The 18,293-nt window shown below is 41.2% G+C and overlaps 2 protein-coding genes across 5 annotated transcripts in view; one reads left to right on the top strand and one right to left on the bottom strand.

Annotated features, from left to right (window-relative positions):
* Positions 1-473: 473 nt before the first annotated feature.
* ACAA2 (acetyl-CoA acyltransferase 2) overlaps positions 474-18,293 on the bottom strand; it is a 39,237-nt gene continuing 21,417 nt past the window's right edge. For 3 of the 4 annotated variants that reach the window (XM_049112961.1, XM_035719252.2, XM_025429625.3), the window contains exons 4-10: positions 14,592-14,708; positions 12,905-13,052; positions 10,573-10,748; positions 9,362-9,491; positions 4,420-4,490; positions 2,073-2,227; positions 474-872 (exon numbers count right to left, since the gene is read on the bottom strand). In XM_049112961.1, the coding sequence (XP_048968918.1) occupies positions 788-872; positions 2,073-2,227; positions 4,420-4,490; positions 9,362-9,491; positions 10,573-10,748; positions 12,905-13,052; positions 14,592-14,708 (882 nt within the window). In that variant the 3' untranslated portion in view covers positions 474-787. Of the gene's footprint in view, positions 873-2,068; positions 2,228-4,415; positions 4,491-9,361; positions 9,492-10,572; positions 10,749-12,904; positions 13,053-14,591; positions 14,709-18,293 lie in introns of those variants that run through there. The other variant, XM_049112962.1, reaches the window with a different exon arrangement.
* On the top strand, positions 5,550-7,540 carry LOC112648123 (60S ribosomal protein L27a-like). Its single transcript, XM_035719253.2, has one exon. The coding sequence runs from the start codon at positions 7,003-7,005 to the stop codon at positions 7,498-7,500; it is 498 nt and encodes a 165-aa protein (XP_035575146.2). The 5' UTR covers positions 5,550-7,002; the 3' UTR covers positions 7,501-7,540.

Raw genomic sequence — 18,293 nt, 5'->3', positions numbered from 1 at the left:
CCACCGTGGTTCAGAGCAGCATTCGTCACAAAACAAGAGGTGGCCGTAACCCAACTGTCCACAGAGGGATGGGAGGACCAACCAACATGGTCTATACAGTGGAATGTTCTGTCTTAGAAAAGAAGGTAGTGCCGACAGGGGCAAGGGCAAGGGCAAACCTCGAGGACACCTGTTGGATGAGATAACCCAGGTGCCAAAGGACAGATCCTGAATGACTGGCTTCCTGTGAGGGGCCTGGAAGAGATGGTGCCTGCCGGGGCAGGGGTGGGAGCCTAGGTGTCCGCATCGAATGGGTGCCAGGTGTCAGCTCTGCAAGACAGAAGTGTTGGACGTGGAGGCCGCTGGCAGTTGCACAACAGTGTGAAGGTATTTAATGCCACTTAAAAATGGTTACAATGGTACATTTTATGTTATGTGTATTTTACCTCAATTAAAGCTTTTAAAAATCCAAGAAATGACACGAAAGGATTAGATGAAGTTAAAGCAGTATTTATTCCACTTTCTTGCAATCATATATTATTTAAGGCATAAGTGATGATTATATAGCAGAAGAATACAATTTCTTTTAAGGCCTCTGTAGTCTGATTTTTGTGCAGAAATACATCATACTTGTACACATTTTAGAGAACTTATTTATTTATTCATTCATGAGAAATACATCTCTGCCTCATTATCCCTTAATCACACTCAGCCACGTGCAGCAGAATCAGGTCTGGTTTCTGGAGGTCACTTGCTTTGCTGTGGCCTGGCCCCCAGTGTGAGGGGGCTTCGCTGGGCTCCCCATCCCTCAGGCCGTGCTTTCAATGACAACAGCAATGCCTTGGCCGCCTCCGATGCAAGCTGAGCCCATGGCATACTTCCCACCCCGACGCCTAAAAGAGAATTTCAGTGGCTGAAATCTACTCAAATAGAAAACTTACAGAGCTAATTAGAAAGTTAATGAAATAGAATTAATCATGGACACATCTGCATCATTCATGCTCATTCAGCTCCTCGTCTCAATCTTTTCTCCAATCAGCAATATGGGTGTATACATCACAACAGAATGAAATCAGAACCTGAATATTTTGATTAAAAGAAATGGTAACAAGAGAGGCTAGAACAGATCTAGAAGCAGAGGTGTGCTGTGAGAAAGGAGAGAGGTCAGCCCCTTTGATTTTAGATAGTTTCAGATTTTCAAGGCACCTGAGAGTAAGTGCAATCCGTGAAGACGGCCCATGTGAAAGAGCAGATGATTTAGAAGCATTTCATGTCCCTTTCATACAAATTAGATTCCTTTAGACCATCTGCTCCTGTTCCTCGATCTGAGAGAAAAGCACCTAAGAACTTTTTGGTGCACATCCCTCACTAACTTAGTGAATTATTAAGTGATTTACTTTAACCTAACAGGAGCCAGAGTGAATTTTTTGGCCTGACATATTTGGTTTTGTTTGCATTTTCCTAAGAGAGCAAAATGGTCCAAAATACACAGTCCCAGAAGGAGGAGCTCTTGTATTAAAACTGAAAAGCATCAGGCACACAGGAAGTTCCTGCTGGGACCCTAGCACCAGTTAAGGAAAAGGAAACACTTAGTTCAGACCCACAGGAGTATTTTGCTTAGGTTCCTTAAAGGACAGCATCTAGACCAGAATCCTCCCAATACTTTATTTTCCTAAATAATTTTATCTTTCTTGTAACTGGCACTAGAGTGCAAGCACAGCACGACGGCCAGAGCCTTGGTAGTGCTGACTGCTATGCACCAGCCCTGGGGTGGGGGAGTTGGGGGGGTGGAGGGCAGTACTGGGGAGGAGCCGGGTGAGCATGAGGCAAACACAAGGAAGCGTGCACATCCCAAGTGCGGAGCCACTATCAGGTCAACCAATCATCTATAATATCAGTCAAAAAGGGGTGTCCCCAAATAACTTGTTCCTGGTGAGACTGTAAAATGGGTCTGAGAGAGAGAGACCTGGTGAGAATCAGCAGAGGGGGATTTGAAGAAGAATGAAAAATATTGGACTGCTCTGAGGAAACCCAAATCCATGCATTTTTACCAAAGATGGCAAATATGAAATGTAACAGTTTCTAGCACATACCTTAATTCGTGAACCAAGTGTGCCATAATTCTTGTTCCAGATCCTCCCAGGGGATGACCTAAAGCAATGGCTCCGCCATTCACATTGGTTTTACTTGGGTCAAGATCCAAACTCTTTTCAACTGCTAAGTACTGAGGAGCAAAAGCTTCATTCACCTAAAAATAATCAAAACATGGATAAAAATCTTTGTTCATAAGTTGATTTTTAACTGAGACTTGTCTCATCCTAGTGATGGCTACTTTTGCTTTTTTTTTTTTTTCCCCCTATTTAAACTACCTTACGGGAACACCTGGGTGGCTCAGTGGTGGAGCATCTGCCTTTGGCTCAGGGTGTGACCCCGGGGTCCTGGGATCGAGTTCCACATCAGCCGCCCCCGCAGGGAGCCTGCTTCTCCCTCTGCCTGTGTCTCTGCCTCTGTGTGTCTCTCATGAATAAATAAAAACAAAACAAAACACACAGAAAAAAAAAAAAACTACCTTGCAATGTCATTTTATCCTCAACTGCTCTTTATAAAGATACCAAGTTTGAAAACGGGTATATTTACCAACTGATACTTTAAGTCAACTGCATCCCTTGGAGAAAAGAAATCTTCAGCAATGTCATGAGTGGAGGCCTACTAGAGGCTGTGGGAGATGGCCCAGAGGTTCTGAAGCCAGAGGGATGGCTCAAGTCTTGGCTGTATGCATGCTCTTTAAACTCTTGACACTCAAGGTTCCCTCAACAGTAAAATGTGCCTGCAGTACATCCTAGGAGTTACTGTCAAGGTTAAATGGAATCATGGGTATTAAGTGTATTACCTGACACATACCAACCTCCAGGAGATGGTTGCTCCTGCTATTGCTATTACTGCCCAGTACTACTAGCCATTCTTCCAAAAAGAAACTGACACAACCAAGCCAGAGCCACCTACATACAAGGATGGTTACTGTGCTGAAATCTGGCAGCTCTGAAAAGTATCATATTGTATCCGCTTAGCAAGGTTGGCTATGAGAATTACCTTCAAGTTCATAGCACTATAGTTTCATATGATTTTAGCTAGAAAATTTTATAGCTAAGAAAACTGATTTTAAGAAAGGTAACTTTGTTATAGAGTTGAGATCAAAATTCTGTCCTGTGTTCTTTCCTATTATATTTCATGTATTTCCAAGATGTTGTTTTGTTTATCCTTAGGTCCTACATTATTTTTCCATTTTACATGGTCATGCTTAAAGGGGTACTAAGAGATCTGGAATATGAGCTAGTGAAACTAGGTTTTTGAACTCAGGATGAACCACCATGTGGATCATCAAACATCCCAAAGACAATCATATCATGGTGTTGAGAGCTATGTTCTTGCGGACACATACATCTATAAATGATTATGAGTAACTTTGCAGAGCTGACATATTTAAAGAGTTTTAAGTGTGAAATCTAGAGTCAGGAATTTAGGGACATTATTTGCTAATATAAATATGATAAGTAAGCAGCCTCCTGAGGCTCTAAGAATGGAAGAGAGATTTAAGGATAAGCCGTTTGTCTAAAACCGTAGTTTCCTAGATGAGAGCTCATCAGAGGAGAGCACACTTGTGCTGAGAAGGCCCTTTCTCTACCAACTTAAATAGATTTCTTTTGTTATATTAGTTATTTCCCAGTGTCAAGCAGCATACATGTTTAATTACCTAAAACTTTCAAATAGTCCCCAAATGTAAAATGTATATAATCCAACTTTATTTTCTTTTCCACTCTTCCGTTTAATTGTCTAAATACTTAAGACGCCATTGCTCTATCTAAACTAACATTAAAAAAAAAATCACCATACTAATAAACTTAAGTTTTCTATGCCAAAAATTATGACATCACAAATCTAGCCACAACTATGGTGTAACAGCCAAAGGTAAGTTTGGGGGAGGGAGAGTTTTAAGTTAGGGAGAGAATAAGAAAATTCTAGATTTGGCACCAGATATTGTTTTCTACTATGTCAATTCTTTTGCTTATATTTTTTCATTTCAATCCATAAAAGGTTGAAGTTACTCATTTCTCATCTACCTTATATAATATTCAATTTAGTTCAACAGGCACACTGGTAGTCTAAAATGCAATAGTCTTATAAGGTGTTAAGAAGTTTCCAGGAATTCATGTTTTAAGGAGAAATCAGGCTGTTTTAATTATTTGAATATACATAAAGCATTCTAGTCAGGTAAAGTACTGACTCAAAGCATGTAACAAAAGTAATATTTACTTAGATGGACATCATTTGGAAAGGCTAATAGCACAGAAACAACAACAAAAAAGCTGTAAAATGCCATATTAAAACCATTTATGCTACAGACACTGGTGGTTTATTCATGTAAAAAAGTATAACACTTACCTCTACCAAATCCATGTCCTTGAGACTCCGTCCTATTTTTTTCAGTGCTCCATTGATTGCAGGGACAGGCCCTATAGAAGAACAAAATCAGTTTCATCTCATATTTATTTGTCAAATTTCTCCTTCTTCACTAACCAGGTAAGTAAGGAAGAAATAATGTGACATTATTAGTAGTCACAAATCTTGCTACCTTGATGACACATTAGTCAATGATGTGACAATTAAAAAAAAATAGAACTAAAGTGAAAAGCTGGTTATGCAAAATCGTAAATGAGAGGCTCACATGAAGGTTCTACTGCAAATGGCTGGAAGAGTTCAGAGAGCCAAAGGAGTGCTCTATGGGGTTTCACAGTCACTTACAGATCACGCTTCATACCCAGCGTCAAGGCAGTCTAAGTGCCTGGGACCCAAATCACACACATTCCTAGCAGAGAAGTGACTGTGGCACCCTCTGAATTTTCAGGCCTATCTAGACAAAAGGCAAGAAACAGTAGTAGCATCTCCACGTGGGTACAAGGCAGGAAGCCATAGGCACTTTAGGGAAAAGATATTCAAAGCAAAGAAGCACGAATAATGCCAAACACAGGCAGAGAATTAATTAAGATTTTATTTATTTATTCATGAGAAACACAGAGAGAGAGAGAGAGAGAGAGAGAGAGAGAGAGAGAGAGAGAGGCAGACACACAGGCAGAGGGAGAAGCAGGCTCCATGAAGGGAGCCTGACGTGGGACTCGATCCTGGGACTCCAGGATCACGCCCTGTGCTGAAGGCAGTGCTAACCCACTGAGCCACCCAGGGATCCCCACGAGAGAATTTAAATGAAACAAAACCCCCACTGCAGAAATGCAAATCTGCCAAATAAGACTTCTGAAACTTTAGCTCCCAGATTACTGATAATCACCAATAACCATTTAATGCTGCTCATAATTTTTAAGTATATTTATATTTTTTCCCCAAATGGTAAAAAAGCTGGCTGGAGGAGATTGTCTAATTTGCTATCTATTCTTGGAGAATAAAATTGCCACAAATGTCTTAAAAAAAATATGGTATGTTCTGTTGAATTTTAAGTAGTCAAATATTCTGCAACAGTTCCATAAATACGCCTAAGTAAGATAAGGAATCAGTCTTTATTTTTATAAATTTATTTTTTATTGGTGTTCAATTTGGCAACATATAGAATAACAACCAGTGCTCATCCCGTCAAGTGCCCCCCTCAGTGCCGGTCACCCAGTCACCCCCACCCCCCGCCCACCTCCCCTTCCACCACCCCTAGTTCGTTTCCCAGAGTTAGGAGTCTCTCATGTTCTGTCTCCCTTTCTGATATTTCCCACTCATTTTTTCTCCTTTCCCCTTTAGGGAATCAGTCTAAAAGAAAAGCATGGTACAATTTAAGCACAATGTAATTTGTTTTGTCACCTAATTAAAATGTTCTTTGGACAACAGTCTGCTTATAGGTGAGGGGCATCCAATGAGAGCTCTTCATTCTAACTACTGATTTAACATAGAACCTAGTTCCAGATTCTCTTTGTATGTCTAAGGCACAAAAATAGGATAGATAGTAGTAGAGCACCGGTTATCCAGCATGGTCGGGGATGAGTATCCTACAGGGTCAAAGACACACAGAACGAAGAGCAGAGGGTGTAGCTCCACTCTACATACCACCTTGTCTTCATATCCATAGAAAGCATGACTCAGGGCACTGTCAACTTAGAATCGTTACAGTCAGTTATTCCAAACACTGGGCCACAGCCATGTTATTTACTGGGACTCAGGAAGTTAGAGCATTCTCGTAGGAAAAGGAGACCTCATTCCTAGTCCTACCACTAAAGCTATGTGATCTTGGCATCTTTGTGGGGTGTAAACGTCTCATCAGAAGGCTTTGAACTGGTTGTTGACCTTCTTCTTTTTAACTATTGGAATTCTTTCTACAAATAAAGCCCAAGAGAAGATAAAGCCAGAGCTGCTACAAGCGACAGAGGTTCAAAGCTTCACTCACCACGGCCACCCGTGGGGAGTTCCAGGGAGCGCTGTCTTTCCATATGTATCCTTCCTGGGAGCCACTACTACTCTCAGGTCTTGGCTTTCCTCCTTTTTCTGGGTCGGCAGCTCTTGCCCTTTTTCTAGGCTAAGGGCTGCTAGATGCTGGCTAACTGCATAACTGAGGAAACTATTCTTAGAAACTGGAATGATGACTCAATCCCACCAGTCAATGACCCACTATCTCTGTTTGTTCCTTTGGTGTAGTTACCAAACTTCACCAAGTACTTCGTGTAGTTACCTCGTTGAGTCCCATACAACCACGGACAGACAGCTGTCTAGGAGGAGGGACATCTGACACTGGGACATGTGGTATTTATGGCTCTATTCAAGCCCTAAGGGAAAAAACAAGTCCAATGGTGTTCACACAGTGTGAACACACAATGGTGTTCATTGGACTACAGGGCCAACATCCAGACCCTGGAAGAAAAGGAAGGAAAACTATATTTTCTTCGCTCACTGGCCATGTGAATATATCAGAACTTATTCAATGAGGTTAAACTGAAAAAGAACTATAAAATAACTACTTTTCTATATCAGATAAATATGATTGATCATCAAAACCATTCAGGTAGCTTTTTCCTCTGGGCCGCCAACATGCCATCCAGACTGAGGGAGACCCGGAAACTTCGGGGCCACTTGAGCCATGGCCACGGCCGCATCGGCAAACAGCGGAAGCACCCAGGAGGCCGTGGTAATGCTGGTGGCATGCATCATCACAGGATCAACTTCGACAAATATCACCCAGGTTACTTTGGAAAAGTCGGTATGAGACATTACCGCTTAAAGAGGAACCAGAGCTTCTGCCCAACTGTCAACCTTGATAAACTGTGGACCTTAGTCAGTGAGCAGACACAGGTAAATGCTGCCAAAAACAAGACTGGAGCTGCTCCTATTATCGATGTGGTGCGATCAGGCTACTACAAAGTTCTGGGAAAGGGAAAGCTCCCAAAACAGCCTGTCATCGTGAAGGCCAAATTCTTCAGTAGAAGAGCTGAGGAGAAGATAAAGGGTGTGGGGGGCGCCTGCGTTCTAGTAGCTTGAAGCCACATAGGGGGAGGTTCATTAAATGCTAACAAGTGCTTTTCAAAAAAAAAAAAAAAAAAAAAAAAAAACCCCAAAAACAAAAAACAAAGCCATTCTCCCAGGCTCCACCCTGGAACTATGAAACAAAATCTTTCGGGGTGGGGTTATGGGTAGATTTTGATGATCACATGGGGGCTGGGAAACCAACCCCCATGGGGGCTGTCCACTGTGGTGGTAAATGCAACACTAACACACAAACGTTTACTTTTTAAAGCTACCTTCCGTCTCTCAAACAAAAGCTATGTTTTGCTGACAGTGAGTAGCTAAAAGCTAATAAGCTTTAAACCTGAGACATAGAAAAAATTGACTTTTAACAGATATTTACATAACTTGCAGTTCTGGTTAAAGTAATTTGACACACAGTGAAAGTGACAAAATGTGGACAGGCCAGCTTTCTTTCTTAGGAATTCTATAGAGATAAATCTCTGAAGGACAAGGCAGCAAACATGGTTGGGTATTAACTCAGTGCCAAACGAGCACAAGTGGTCATCACTCGCATAGAGCCTTGAGGCATACCCTGAAGACCTCTGAGAACACAGGTCAGCCACAGACCAGCTCCCTTCTACCCTGAGACCTACTTCATAAACAGTTAGTTGGAAAAGGCCTAACTAAGCTCATAAGAAAATCTCTGGACTTCTCAAGAATCTGAATCTAGCCCTAGGGTAGACTTTTCTTTGGGGTATGAGGACACAGGTGGGAGATGACAAAGCTTCCAGGCACTAATTTTTTTGTAAGTGAGGTTCCTCATCAGTTCTGTTTCCTGGACAATGACGACAGACATTATTAAAATTCAGTATCATCTGCGGTTCCTAGGAGTGCATCCAGCAGAACGCTCTTTGTTCTCCTTCTAATTCATATTTTTCAAGCCAAGAAAGACCATACAGTTAGCCCTTGAACAACACAAGTTTGAACTGAGAAGATCCACTTACATGCAGACTTTCTGCATAAAGACAGGACAATACTATAAATGTGTTTTCTTAATCACATTTCCTTTTGACTCGTTTACCGTAAGAACACAGTAGATATTACATGTAACATACAAAATATGTGTTAAAAGTTTATGTTATCAGTAAGGCTTCTGGGCCACGTAGGCTATTAGTAGTTTGGTTTGGGGGGAAGTAACAGTTATAGTTGGATTTCGACTGCATGATGGTTGGCACTTCTGCCCCCCACCCTGTTCATGAGTCACCTACACCCACTTGTAGGGAGTCCTCCTGCTAATCTTTATCAACCGAGATTCACTGTACTTCTCCCTTTTCCTATTCAGCTGCAGCCGAGCCAGGTGGGCATGACCTCGACTTCCTGAGACAACACAGTGAGAAGCGCACCTGAATTAGAGAGGCCCAGTTCCCATCCTGGCTCCATCACTTCCTGGTCTGGACTTGACAAGACAACCGCCCTAAGCCTCAGTTTTCTCCTTTACAGAGGAGTTGTGGGAAGAGGAGATGAGACACCAGCGGCTGTGTGCAGAACACCTAGCACTGAGCCATCTCTGTTTGTCCCCAGGCCCGCTCCTTGCCCGTTCTCTCATCTGGTCAGCACCTTGTAACTCTCCTCTGTGATTCGCTGGGGGCAAGTTTTAAATATCCCAAATGGACAGTGAGGTGTGATTAATGCCCAGGAGCAGTTTACACAGTCGAGGTTTTCCTCTTATCCCTGGCACAGGTTTTCTGAAAGAGGAGTTGTTGAAACCACTGATTACCAACCTCCTTTCCTTCACAAGTGACCCTGATTTGGCCACTGTCTCAGGTATCTAAATGCCAGGGAAGACTTCTCTCCAGAAATGTAACAGAATCGGTTTGCTTCACAATGAACTTACCAATACCCATGATGGAGGGGTCACATCCAGACACAAAATAGCCCACAATTCTTGCCAGTGGTGTGAAGTTATGTTTTTTAACAGCATCTTCACTAGCTATGATAACGGCTCCAGCACCATCAGATACCCCCTTGGAAACAAAAACAGAGGGTTAGCTAGAGGGCAAAGGGCCCAGTGCATCGAGGTTTGAATAAGGGAGTAGTGTTAGGATTACAGAATCACATAGGAAGCAGTGCCACAGTGTGGGACACAGCTAGTGCTCAAAGTGGTCTGGTGGATCAGAAACTGTATTAGGCACAGAAAACAACCTTAGCAATGCAGGAAACAATGTTCCCGAAAAGCTGATGTCCGGATGTGGGGAGATGTAAGAAACCTAATGAGCTGTATACATCAGAGAAACAAACAAAACTGACAAACCCATGAAAACTGAAACAATAACCAAGTAGATTTCCTTCTAGGTTCCTCATAATATTCTGAAGAGACTAAGAAACTGGAAGCATTATATGAGAGTTAAAAATACATATGCATTTTAATTTTTTTTGGTGTTCAATTTGCCAACATTTAGCATTAACACCCAGTGCTCATCCCGCCAAGTGCCCCCCTCAGTGCCCATCACCCAGTCACCCCAACCCCCTGCCCACCTCCCTTTCCACTACCCCTTGTTCGTTTTCCAGAGTTAGGTGTCTCTCATGTTTTGTCACCCTTACTGATATTTTCACTCATTTTCTCTCCTTTCCCTTTATTCCCTTTCACTATTTTTCATATTCCCCAAATGAATGAGACCATATGTTTGTCCTTCTCCGATTGACTTATTTCACTCAGCATAATACCCTCCAGTTCCATCCACGTCGAAGCAAATGGTGGGTATTTGTCGTTTCTAATGGCTGAGGAATATTCCATTGTGTACATATACCACATCTTCTTTATCCATCATCTTTCGATGGACACCGAGGCTCCTTCCACAGTTTGGCTATTGTGGACATTGCTGCTAGAAACATCGGGGTGCAGGTGTCCCGGCGTTTCACTGCATCTGTATCTTTGGGGTAAAATATTGTCTGGGACTGTGAAAACCTCCATTCACAGAATAGGAACACTGCCAGGTTAAGCAAAATAGCTAACGACTAGCGCGGGGAGTAACCCAAAGATACCACGCAACTGCTTTGCACTGAACACGTCAGCAAGAGCCCAGGATGATCTGTGGCGCCACCTACCGATGCGTTCCCCGCAGTTACAGTTCCCTCTTTCTTGAACACGGGTGGAAGTTTATTTAACTGCTCCAGGGTTGTCTGGGGCCGGGCATGCTCATCTACCTGCATTGTCTGTTTCCCCTTTTTAGTCTTCACTTCAATTGGTACCATCTCGTTATTAAAATAGCCAGCATCATTAGCTGAAACACAAGGAAGACCATCGTAAGAATGGGAAAAAGAGAAGATCTAAGAAACGAAATCAAACACGATCTTCAATCTAATTTCTGCCCCACCCTTTCCTCACCACCTACTTCTATTTCACGTACAACTTTGTTGCCTGTTGGAGAGTTGCTTGTACTGCCATGAATCTATAGTAATGCATTCTGCATCTTTTTAAAATTATAATTTTTATCCTTTTTACTACAATTTTTTTTACAAGGTATCACTAGATTATTAGCAGTCCTGGTATGTAAGTTACAGCTACAGCAGCACTAAGTAAACTTAATGTCTCATTTAAACTTCTCTGGGTAAGATAAGAAGTCATTTAAAAGTTACCAAGTTGTACAATAGTGACACACACTTAAAAATGTGTCAAGCGGGGATCCCTGGGTGGCGCAGCAGTTTGGCGCCTGCCTTTGGCCCAGGGCGCGATCCTGGAGACCCGGGATCGAATCCCACATCGGGCTCCTGGTGCATGGAGCCTGCTTCTCCCTCTGCCTGTGTCTCTGCGCCTCTCTCTCTCTGTGACTATCATAAAAAAAATAAAATAAAATAAAATAAAAAAAAAAATGTGTCAAGCAGGTACAACTTATGCTCAGTGTCTTGACCACAGTAAGAAAAAAGGTCGTCTCTAGAAGTTACTGATCTGGGTCCAATGGATCCATGAGTGAAATTTAATGACAAGCAACCGGAAGAAATTCTCTGAGCGATTACTGACACAGTTCTAAGGGAAACAGCTTACCTCCTTGCACCTTGCAGACTAGAATGGACTATGGTAACCTATGGCTTCACAAACAGGATACGCCAGGAGTGAAACCACCTTACTTTTCATATTCTTTTATAGCAGCCTACACACTTCCCTTATTTGGCTTTCACAACAACTATTAGGGAAAAAGGGAGGCAAATAATTTTTATCTCTTTGTACAGATGCTCAGTGAATAAATGACTTGACTCAGGTCAAAGAATTCGTATGTGGCAAAAATACAAACAGAACTGATGCCTCCTGACCTCTGGGCCAACACCCTCCCGCTTTAAACGTGTAACTCAAACAGAGAATGAGCTGGTTGGCATTGGCTCCGTTCCACTTATCCCTCTGAAATGGGCTTTACTCTCACTATTCCAGGTATCTGACAGCCCTAAATTAGAAGTTGCTGCTCATTTGAAATAGCTTAATTTAAGAAATCTTCTTCAGGAGACTAACAAATTTCTTCGACTCACCATACTGTCATGGTGCCCACTCTGGACTGGTCTGACAGTCATGTGGAGGCTTATATCAAGGGCATTGCAGCCCCGGCCTTGGGCAGTTCTGAGTCTTTGAGTCAGGGTGCAATGATTCTCGATTAGGGATGGGAGGAGTAAGGCACAGAAGAATACCCAGTGGGTCCTTTCCAGACACGTCCTCCCCTCCCTGTGAGTATGTACGCCTCACAGAGGAGAACACCAGCTCGGTTCCAGCAGCCCCCGTGGGCCATTGTCTCTCACAGTATCAGAGCCCTCAGAGCAGAATGTTCTACTGATAACAGAACCAGTTCAGGACAAAATTCAAGGGGCCCGATAAGGTCAATTAACAATGCCACTTTTTGAGTAGTATTATTGTATTTCAAAAGAGAGATTTCTGGTTAATTTCGCAATCACTAATAGAATATCTGCTCATCTAAAAACAAAGGAATGACCAAAAAAATGTGATTTTCAAAAGGTATAATTTTAAACAAATGTTATTACAGGATCATTATAATCTGAAAACAACAGAAATCTTTTCTATTTTTTTAAACTGAGGTATAACCGACATGAAACATGATATCAGTTTCAGGTATACAACATAATGACTGGATATTTGTGTATACAGCATTGCAAAGAGCTCGCTGCTCTATGTCTAGTTAACATCTGTCCCCTTACATAGCTGCACACATTTTTTCTTGTGATAAGAACTTTTAAGATCTACTCTATTAGTGACTTCAAATATGGGCTACAGTATTATTAACTATGATCACCATGCTGAACATTACATCCCTGGGACTTAATTTAAACCTTTATTTTAGGACTTACTTTATTTTAGGACTTTTGACTCCCTCCGCCCATTTTGCCCACCCCTCCTAGTTTTCTTCTATAGATATTAAGAATGTCCCATTTCACTGACCAGCTTTCCACCTCTGCTGTGACTGCAGGGCATACTTGTCACAGTCTTCTCTGCTTATATTATGTTTTGCAGCAAGATTCTCTGCAGTAACTCCCATGGGCAGTTGGATATGCTGATCTGTTAATCCTGCCCACAAAGTATCTTCCAGCTATGAAAAGACATGAATAATAAAGTGATTGGTTAAAGTGTATCTTTTGAAAGTAATATGCTGTAATATCTTTATGTTTAAATACTTCATAGTTCCAATAAATGAAAGTAAAATTAGATTTTTCTAATTTTTTTTTAACATTTACTATTACTACTATTCATCTTTGGTTCTGGGACATTTTACAAAACACCCAATGCCATAATAAAATGGACACATTCTCCTCTTTCTCTAAACAGGGAGGCACTCAAGAGAGGCAACAGTGCTAACTGTGCAGGGAGAAAACAAAGCAAGTCATCCTACAATCAAAAACTAAACCCCAAAGGCTATGTTTCGTAAGAAATCCAACACCCAGTCCTCATGCCGTGTTTCCCTGCTCATTTAAAGTGAACCACAGCTCTGAGCTCTGCAGAAGAGCGTGTCTGTGCTCCTTCAGTGACAGGAATTGCTCGTTCTGTTACTTACTGTGAGGTGGATGAGAACCTGGACAGGTTCCTTGCGGAACAGAAAAAGTTATTACTTATTATCCAATTGGTTAGTCTCTGAGGCATGTGCCCCTTCTGTTTCTTCTAGACCAACTCATCACTGACCTATCTTTCCAAAGGTTTTCTCAAATACACTTGGTGTCTAAAATACTATTTTGTATTTTCTAAGTCTTATTCCTTCCACTTTCAAAAAGACCAAGGAGGAACTGGGTGAACAGTATAAACCAGTCATTACTGTCAGAAAATGCTAACAGAAGATGTCATTAGCCCTCTGACATGGGAGGGACAGCACACAGGCATTCTTTATCGGTTACTGTCATTCCCTCGCTGTAGCTCTCAAAGATATGAAGACCAGTTTTTGTCTGACTGGTTTAGGACAATATCATCTATATTTAAAGAGAATATTTAAAAAAAATTAAACAGGGAGCCTGGGAGGTTCAGTGGTAGAGTGTCTGCCTTTGGTTCAGGGCGTGATCCCGGGGTCCTGGGATCGAGTCCCACATCAGGCTCCCTGCATGGAGCCTGCTTCTCCCTCTGCCTGTGTCTCTGCCTCTTTCTCTCTGTGTCTCCCATGAATTAATAAATAAAATCTTAAAAAAAAACCACCCCAAAAAACAAAGATAAGTTTTCTGTGAAGAAGAAGCTATCTATTCAATGGAGATTGCTCCAAAAATAAACTTCCATAAATCATGGTAAAGATTTAATTACTGGGTTTACCAATTATTCAGTAGAGAAACTAATTACTTCAACTTCTGCCTATCCTTCTGATCTCTCTTCCCCTCCTCCATCTCCCTTCTTCCATCTCTCCATGACCAGAAGTGTGTTGAGATAACGTCTATGTGTTTTGTTTTTTTTTTAAAGGTGGGCTAAAATGCCAAAATAAAAACCAAACTGGGGTTTTGAAATAGTTTACATATTTCAAGTCATTTGTAACTTGTCAATCCCCTATTAGCAAAACTGGTTTCAAAATCTGTTTTCTCTCTCCCAAAATGGCATTATTAAAATTACTAGCATAACAGCATGGCACATAATCTTCAAACATTTTAATGGTTCCAACCTTGAGATCTGATCCAAACTTGATTCCAAAGCGCACATTTCTGACACTGTAGGGAGATTGGCTCATGCTTTCGGTTCCTCCACACAAGACAACTTCAGCATCTTTAACACAAATTTCCTATTTGAAAACAAATGAGCAACAATAACAAAAAACCTTTTATTGTGACAGAAGTTGTGTATGAAGCAGTAAACTCACAGTAAATTTAATGAGTTACATATCCTAGTTTACAGTCTCAAAAGGAAACACTTGTCAGGTAAAGCAAATGTTCAACATCCACTCCCAAGATGCAAGAGGAGAAAAAACTAACAGATTTCAATCATTTGTGCACTAGTGACAAATCGTACCTACATTTTGGCAAGGAATGAGAATTCTTAACTCAATATAAGTCTTGAAAATCAGCGGAGATATTAATGCCTGGCATAATATACAGATTGTGAGCTGATGATAAAGAACAAATCCTTTAAAAGGACAGAAACAGATTTTATCCCATTAATGGATGAAACTGAAGCAGACCACGGACTTACAAGAACTGGGTTAACTGAGGGGGCTCATAAAAAGAAAGCCATTTCATCCTTCTTAACGTTTTCTACTATTTATATTTCTTGGATAAGAAGCAAGTAACAAGCCTTCTTTTTTTTTTTTTTTAATTTATTTTTTATTGGTGTTCAATTTACTAACATACAGAATAACACCCAGTGCCCGTCACCCATTCACTCCCACCCCCCGCCCTCCTCCCCTTCTACCACCCCTAGTTCGTTTCCCAGAGTTAGCAGTCTTTACGTTCTGTCTCCCTTTCTGATATTTCCCACACATTTCTTCTCCATTCCCTTATATTCCCTTTCACTATTATTTATATTCCCCAAATGAATGAGAACATATAATGTTTGTCCTTCTCCGACTGACTTACTTCACTCAGCATAATACCCTCCAGTTCCATCCACGTTGAAGCAAATGGTGGGTATTTGTCATTTCTGATAGCTGAGGAATATTCCATTGCATACATAAACCACATCTTCTTTATCCATTCATCTTTCGTTGGACACCGAGGCTCCTTCCACAGTTTGGCTATCGTGGCCATTGCTGCTATAAACATCGGGGTGCAGGTGTCCCGGCGTTTCATTGCATTTGTATCTTTGGGGTAAATCCCCAACAGTGCAATTGCTGGGTCATAGGGCAGGTATATTTTCAACTGTTTGAGGAACCTCCACACAGTTTTCCAGAGTGGCTGCACCAGTTCACATTCCCACCAACAGTGTAAGAGGGTTCCCTTTTCTCCGCATCCTCTCCAACATTTGTTGTTTCCTGCCTTGTTAATTTTCCCCATTCTCACTGGTGTGAGGTGGTATCTCATTGTAGTTTTGATTTGTATTTCCCTGATGGCAAGTGATGCAGAACATTTTCTCATATGCATGTTGGCCATGTCTATGTCTTCCTCTGTGAGATTTCTGTTCATGTCTTTTGCCCATTTCATGATTGGATTGTTTGTTTCTTTGGTGTGGAGTTTAAGAAGTTCTTTATAGATCTTGGAAACTAGCCCTTTATCTGATATGTCATTTGCAAATATCTTCTCCCATTCTGTAGGTTGTCTTTGAGTTTTGTTGACTGTATCCTTTGCTGTGCAAAAGCTTCTTATCTTGATGAAGTCCCAATAGTTCATTTTTGCTTTTGTTTCTTTTGCCTTCGTGGATGTATCTTGCAAGAAGTTACTATGGCCGAGTTCAAAAAGGGTGTTGCCTGTGTTCTTCTCTAGGATTTTGATGGAATCTTGTCTCACATTTAGATCTTTCATCCATTTTGAGTTTATCTTTGTGTATGGTGAAAGAGAGTGGTCTAGTTTCATTCTTCTGCATGTGGATGTCCAATTTTCCCAGCGCCATTTATTGAAGAGACTGTCTTTCTTCCAATGGATAGTCTTTCCTCCTTTATCGAATATTAGTTGCCCATAAAGTTCAGGGTCCACTTCTGGATTCTCTATTCTGTTCCACTGATCTATGTGTCTGTTTTTGTGCCAGTACCACACTGTCTTGATGACCACAGCTTTGTAGTACAACCTGAAATCTGGCATTGTGATGCCCCCAGATATGGTTTTCTTTTTTAAAATTCCCCTGGCTATTCGGGGTCTTTTCTGATTCCACACAAATCTTAAAATAATTTGTTCTAACTCTCTGAAGAAAGTCCATGGTATTTTGATAGGGATTGCATTAAACGTGTATATTGCCCTCGGTAACATTGACATTTTCACAATATTAATTCTGCCAATCCATGAGCATGGAATATTTTTCCATCTCTTTGTGTCTTCCTCAATTTCTTTCAGAAGTGTTCTATAGTTTTGAGGGTATAGATCCTTTACATCTTTGGTTAGGCTTATTCCTAGGTATCTTATGCTTTTGGGTGCAATTGTAAATGGGATTGACTCCTTAATTTCTCTTTCTTCAGTCTCCTTGTTAGTGTATAGAAATGCCACTGACTTCTGGGCATTGATTTTGTATCCTGCCACGCTACCGAATTGCTGTATGAGTTCTAGCAATCTTGGGGTGGAGACTTTTGGGTTTTCTATGTAGAGTATCATGTCATCGGCGAAGAGGGAGAGTTTGACTTCTTCTTTGCCAATTTGAATGCCTTTAATGTCTTTTTGTTGTCTGATTGCTGAGGCTAGGACTTCCAGTACTATGTTGAACAGCAGTGGTGAGAGTGGACATCCCTGTCTTGTTCCTGATCTTAGGGGAAAGGCTCCTAGTGCTTCCCCATTGAGAATGATATTTGCTGTGGGCTTTTCATAGATGGCTTTTAAGATGTCGAGGAATGTTCCCTCTATCCCTACACTCTGAAGAGTTTTGATCAGGAATGGATGCTGTATTTTGTCAAATGCTTTCTCTGCATCCAATGAGAGGATCATATGGTTCTTGGTTTTTCTCTTGCTGATATGATGAATCACATTGATTGTTTTACGGGTGTTGAACCAGCCTTGTGTCCCAGGGATAAATCCTACTTGGTCATGGTGAATAATTTTCTTAATGTACTGTTGGATCCTATTGGCCAGTATCTGGTTGAGAATTTTTGCATCCATGTTCATCAGGGATATTGGTCTGTAATTCTCCTTTTTGGTGGGGTCTTTGTCTGGCTTTGGAATTAAGGTGATGCTGGCTTCATAGAACGAATTTGGAAGTACTCCATCTCTTTCTATCTTTCCAAACAGCTTTAGGAGAATAGGTATGATTTCTTCTTTAAACGTTTGATAAAATTCCCCTGGGAAGCCATCTGGCCCTGGACTCTTGTGTCTTGGGAGGTTTTTGATGACTGCTTCAATTTCCTCCCTGGTTATTGGCCTGTTCAGGTTTTCTATTTCTTCCTGTTCCAGTTTTGGTAGTTTGTGGCTTTCCAGGAATGCGTCCATTTCTTCTAGATTGCCTAATTTATTGGCGTATAGCTGTTCATAATATGTTTTTAAAATCGTTTGTATTTCCTTGGTGTTGGTAGTGATCTCTCCTTTCTCATTCATGATTTTATTAATTTGAGTCTTCTCTCTCTTCTTTTTAATAAGGCTGGCTAATGGTTTATCTATCTTATTAATTCTTTCAAAGAACCAACTCCTGGTTCTGTTGATCTGTTCCACAGTTCTTCTGGTCTCGATTTCGTTGAGTTCTGCTCGAATCTTTATTAACTCCCTTCTTCTCTTGGGTGTAGGATCTATTTGCTGTTTTT

This window comes from Canis lupus, chromosome 7, assembly GCF_003254725.2.
Source record: "Canis lupus dingo isolate Sandy chromosome 7, ASM325472v2, whole genome shotgun sequence".
Lineage (NCBI taxonomy): Eukaryota > Metazoa > Chordata > Mammalia > Carnivora > Canidae > Canis > Canis lupus.
Note: the sequence above shows the minus strand (reverse complement) of the source record. Positions and strands in the feature narration are given on the sequence as shown.

Bases quoted from the DNA above. Each gene is read 5' to 3' on its own strand.
- LOC112648123 (XM_035719253.2), top strand. From the start codon at position 7,003: ATGATTGATCATCAAAACCATTCAGGTAGCTTTTTCCTCTGGGCCGCC.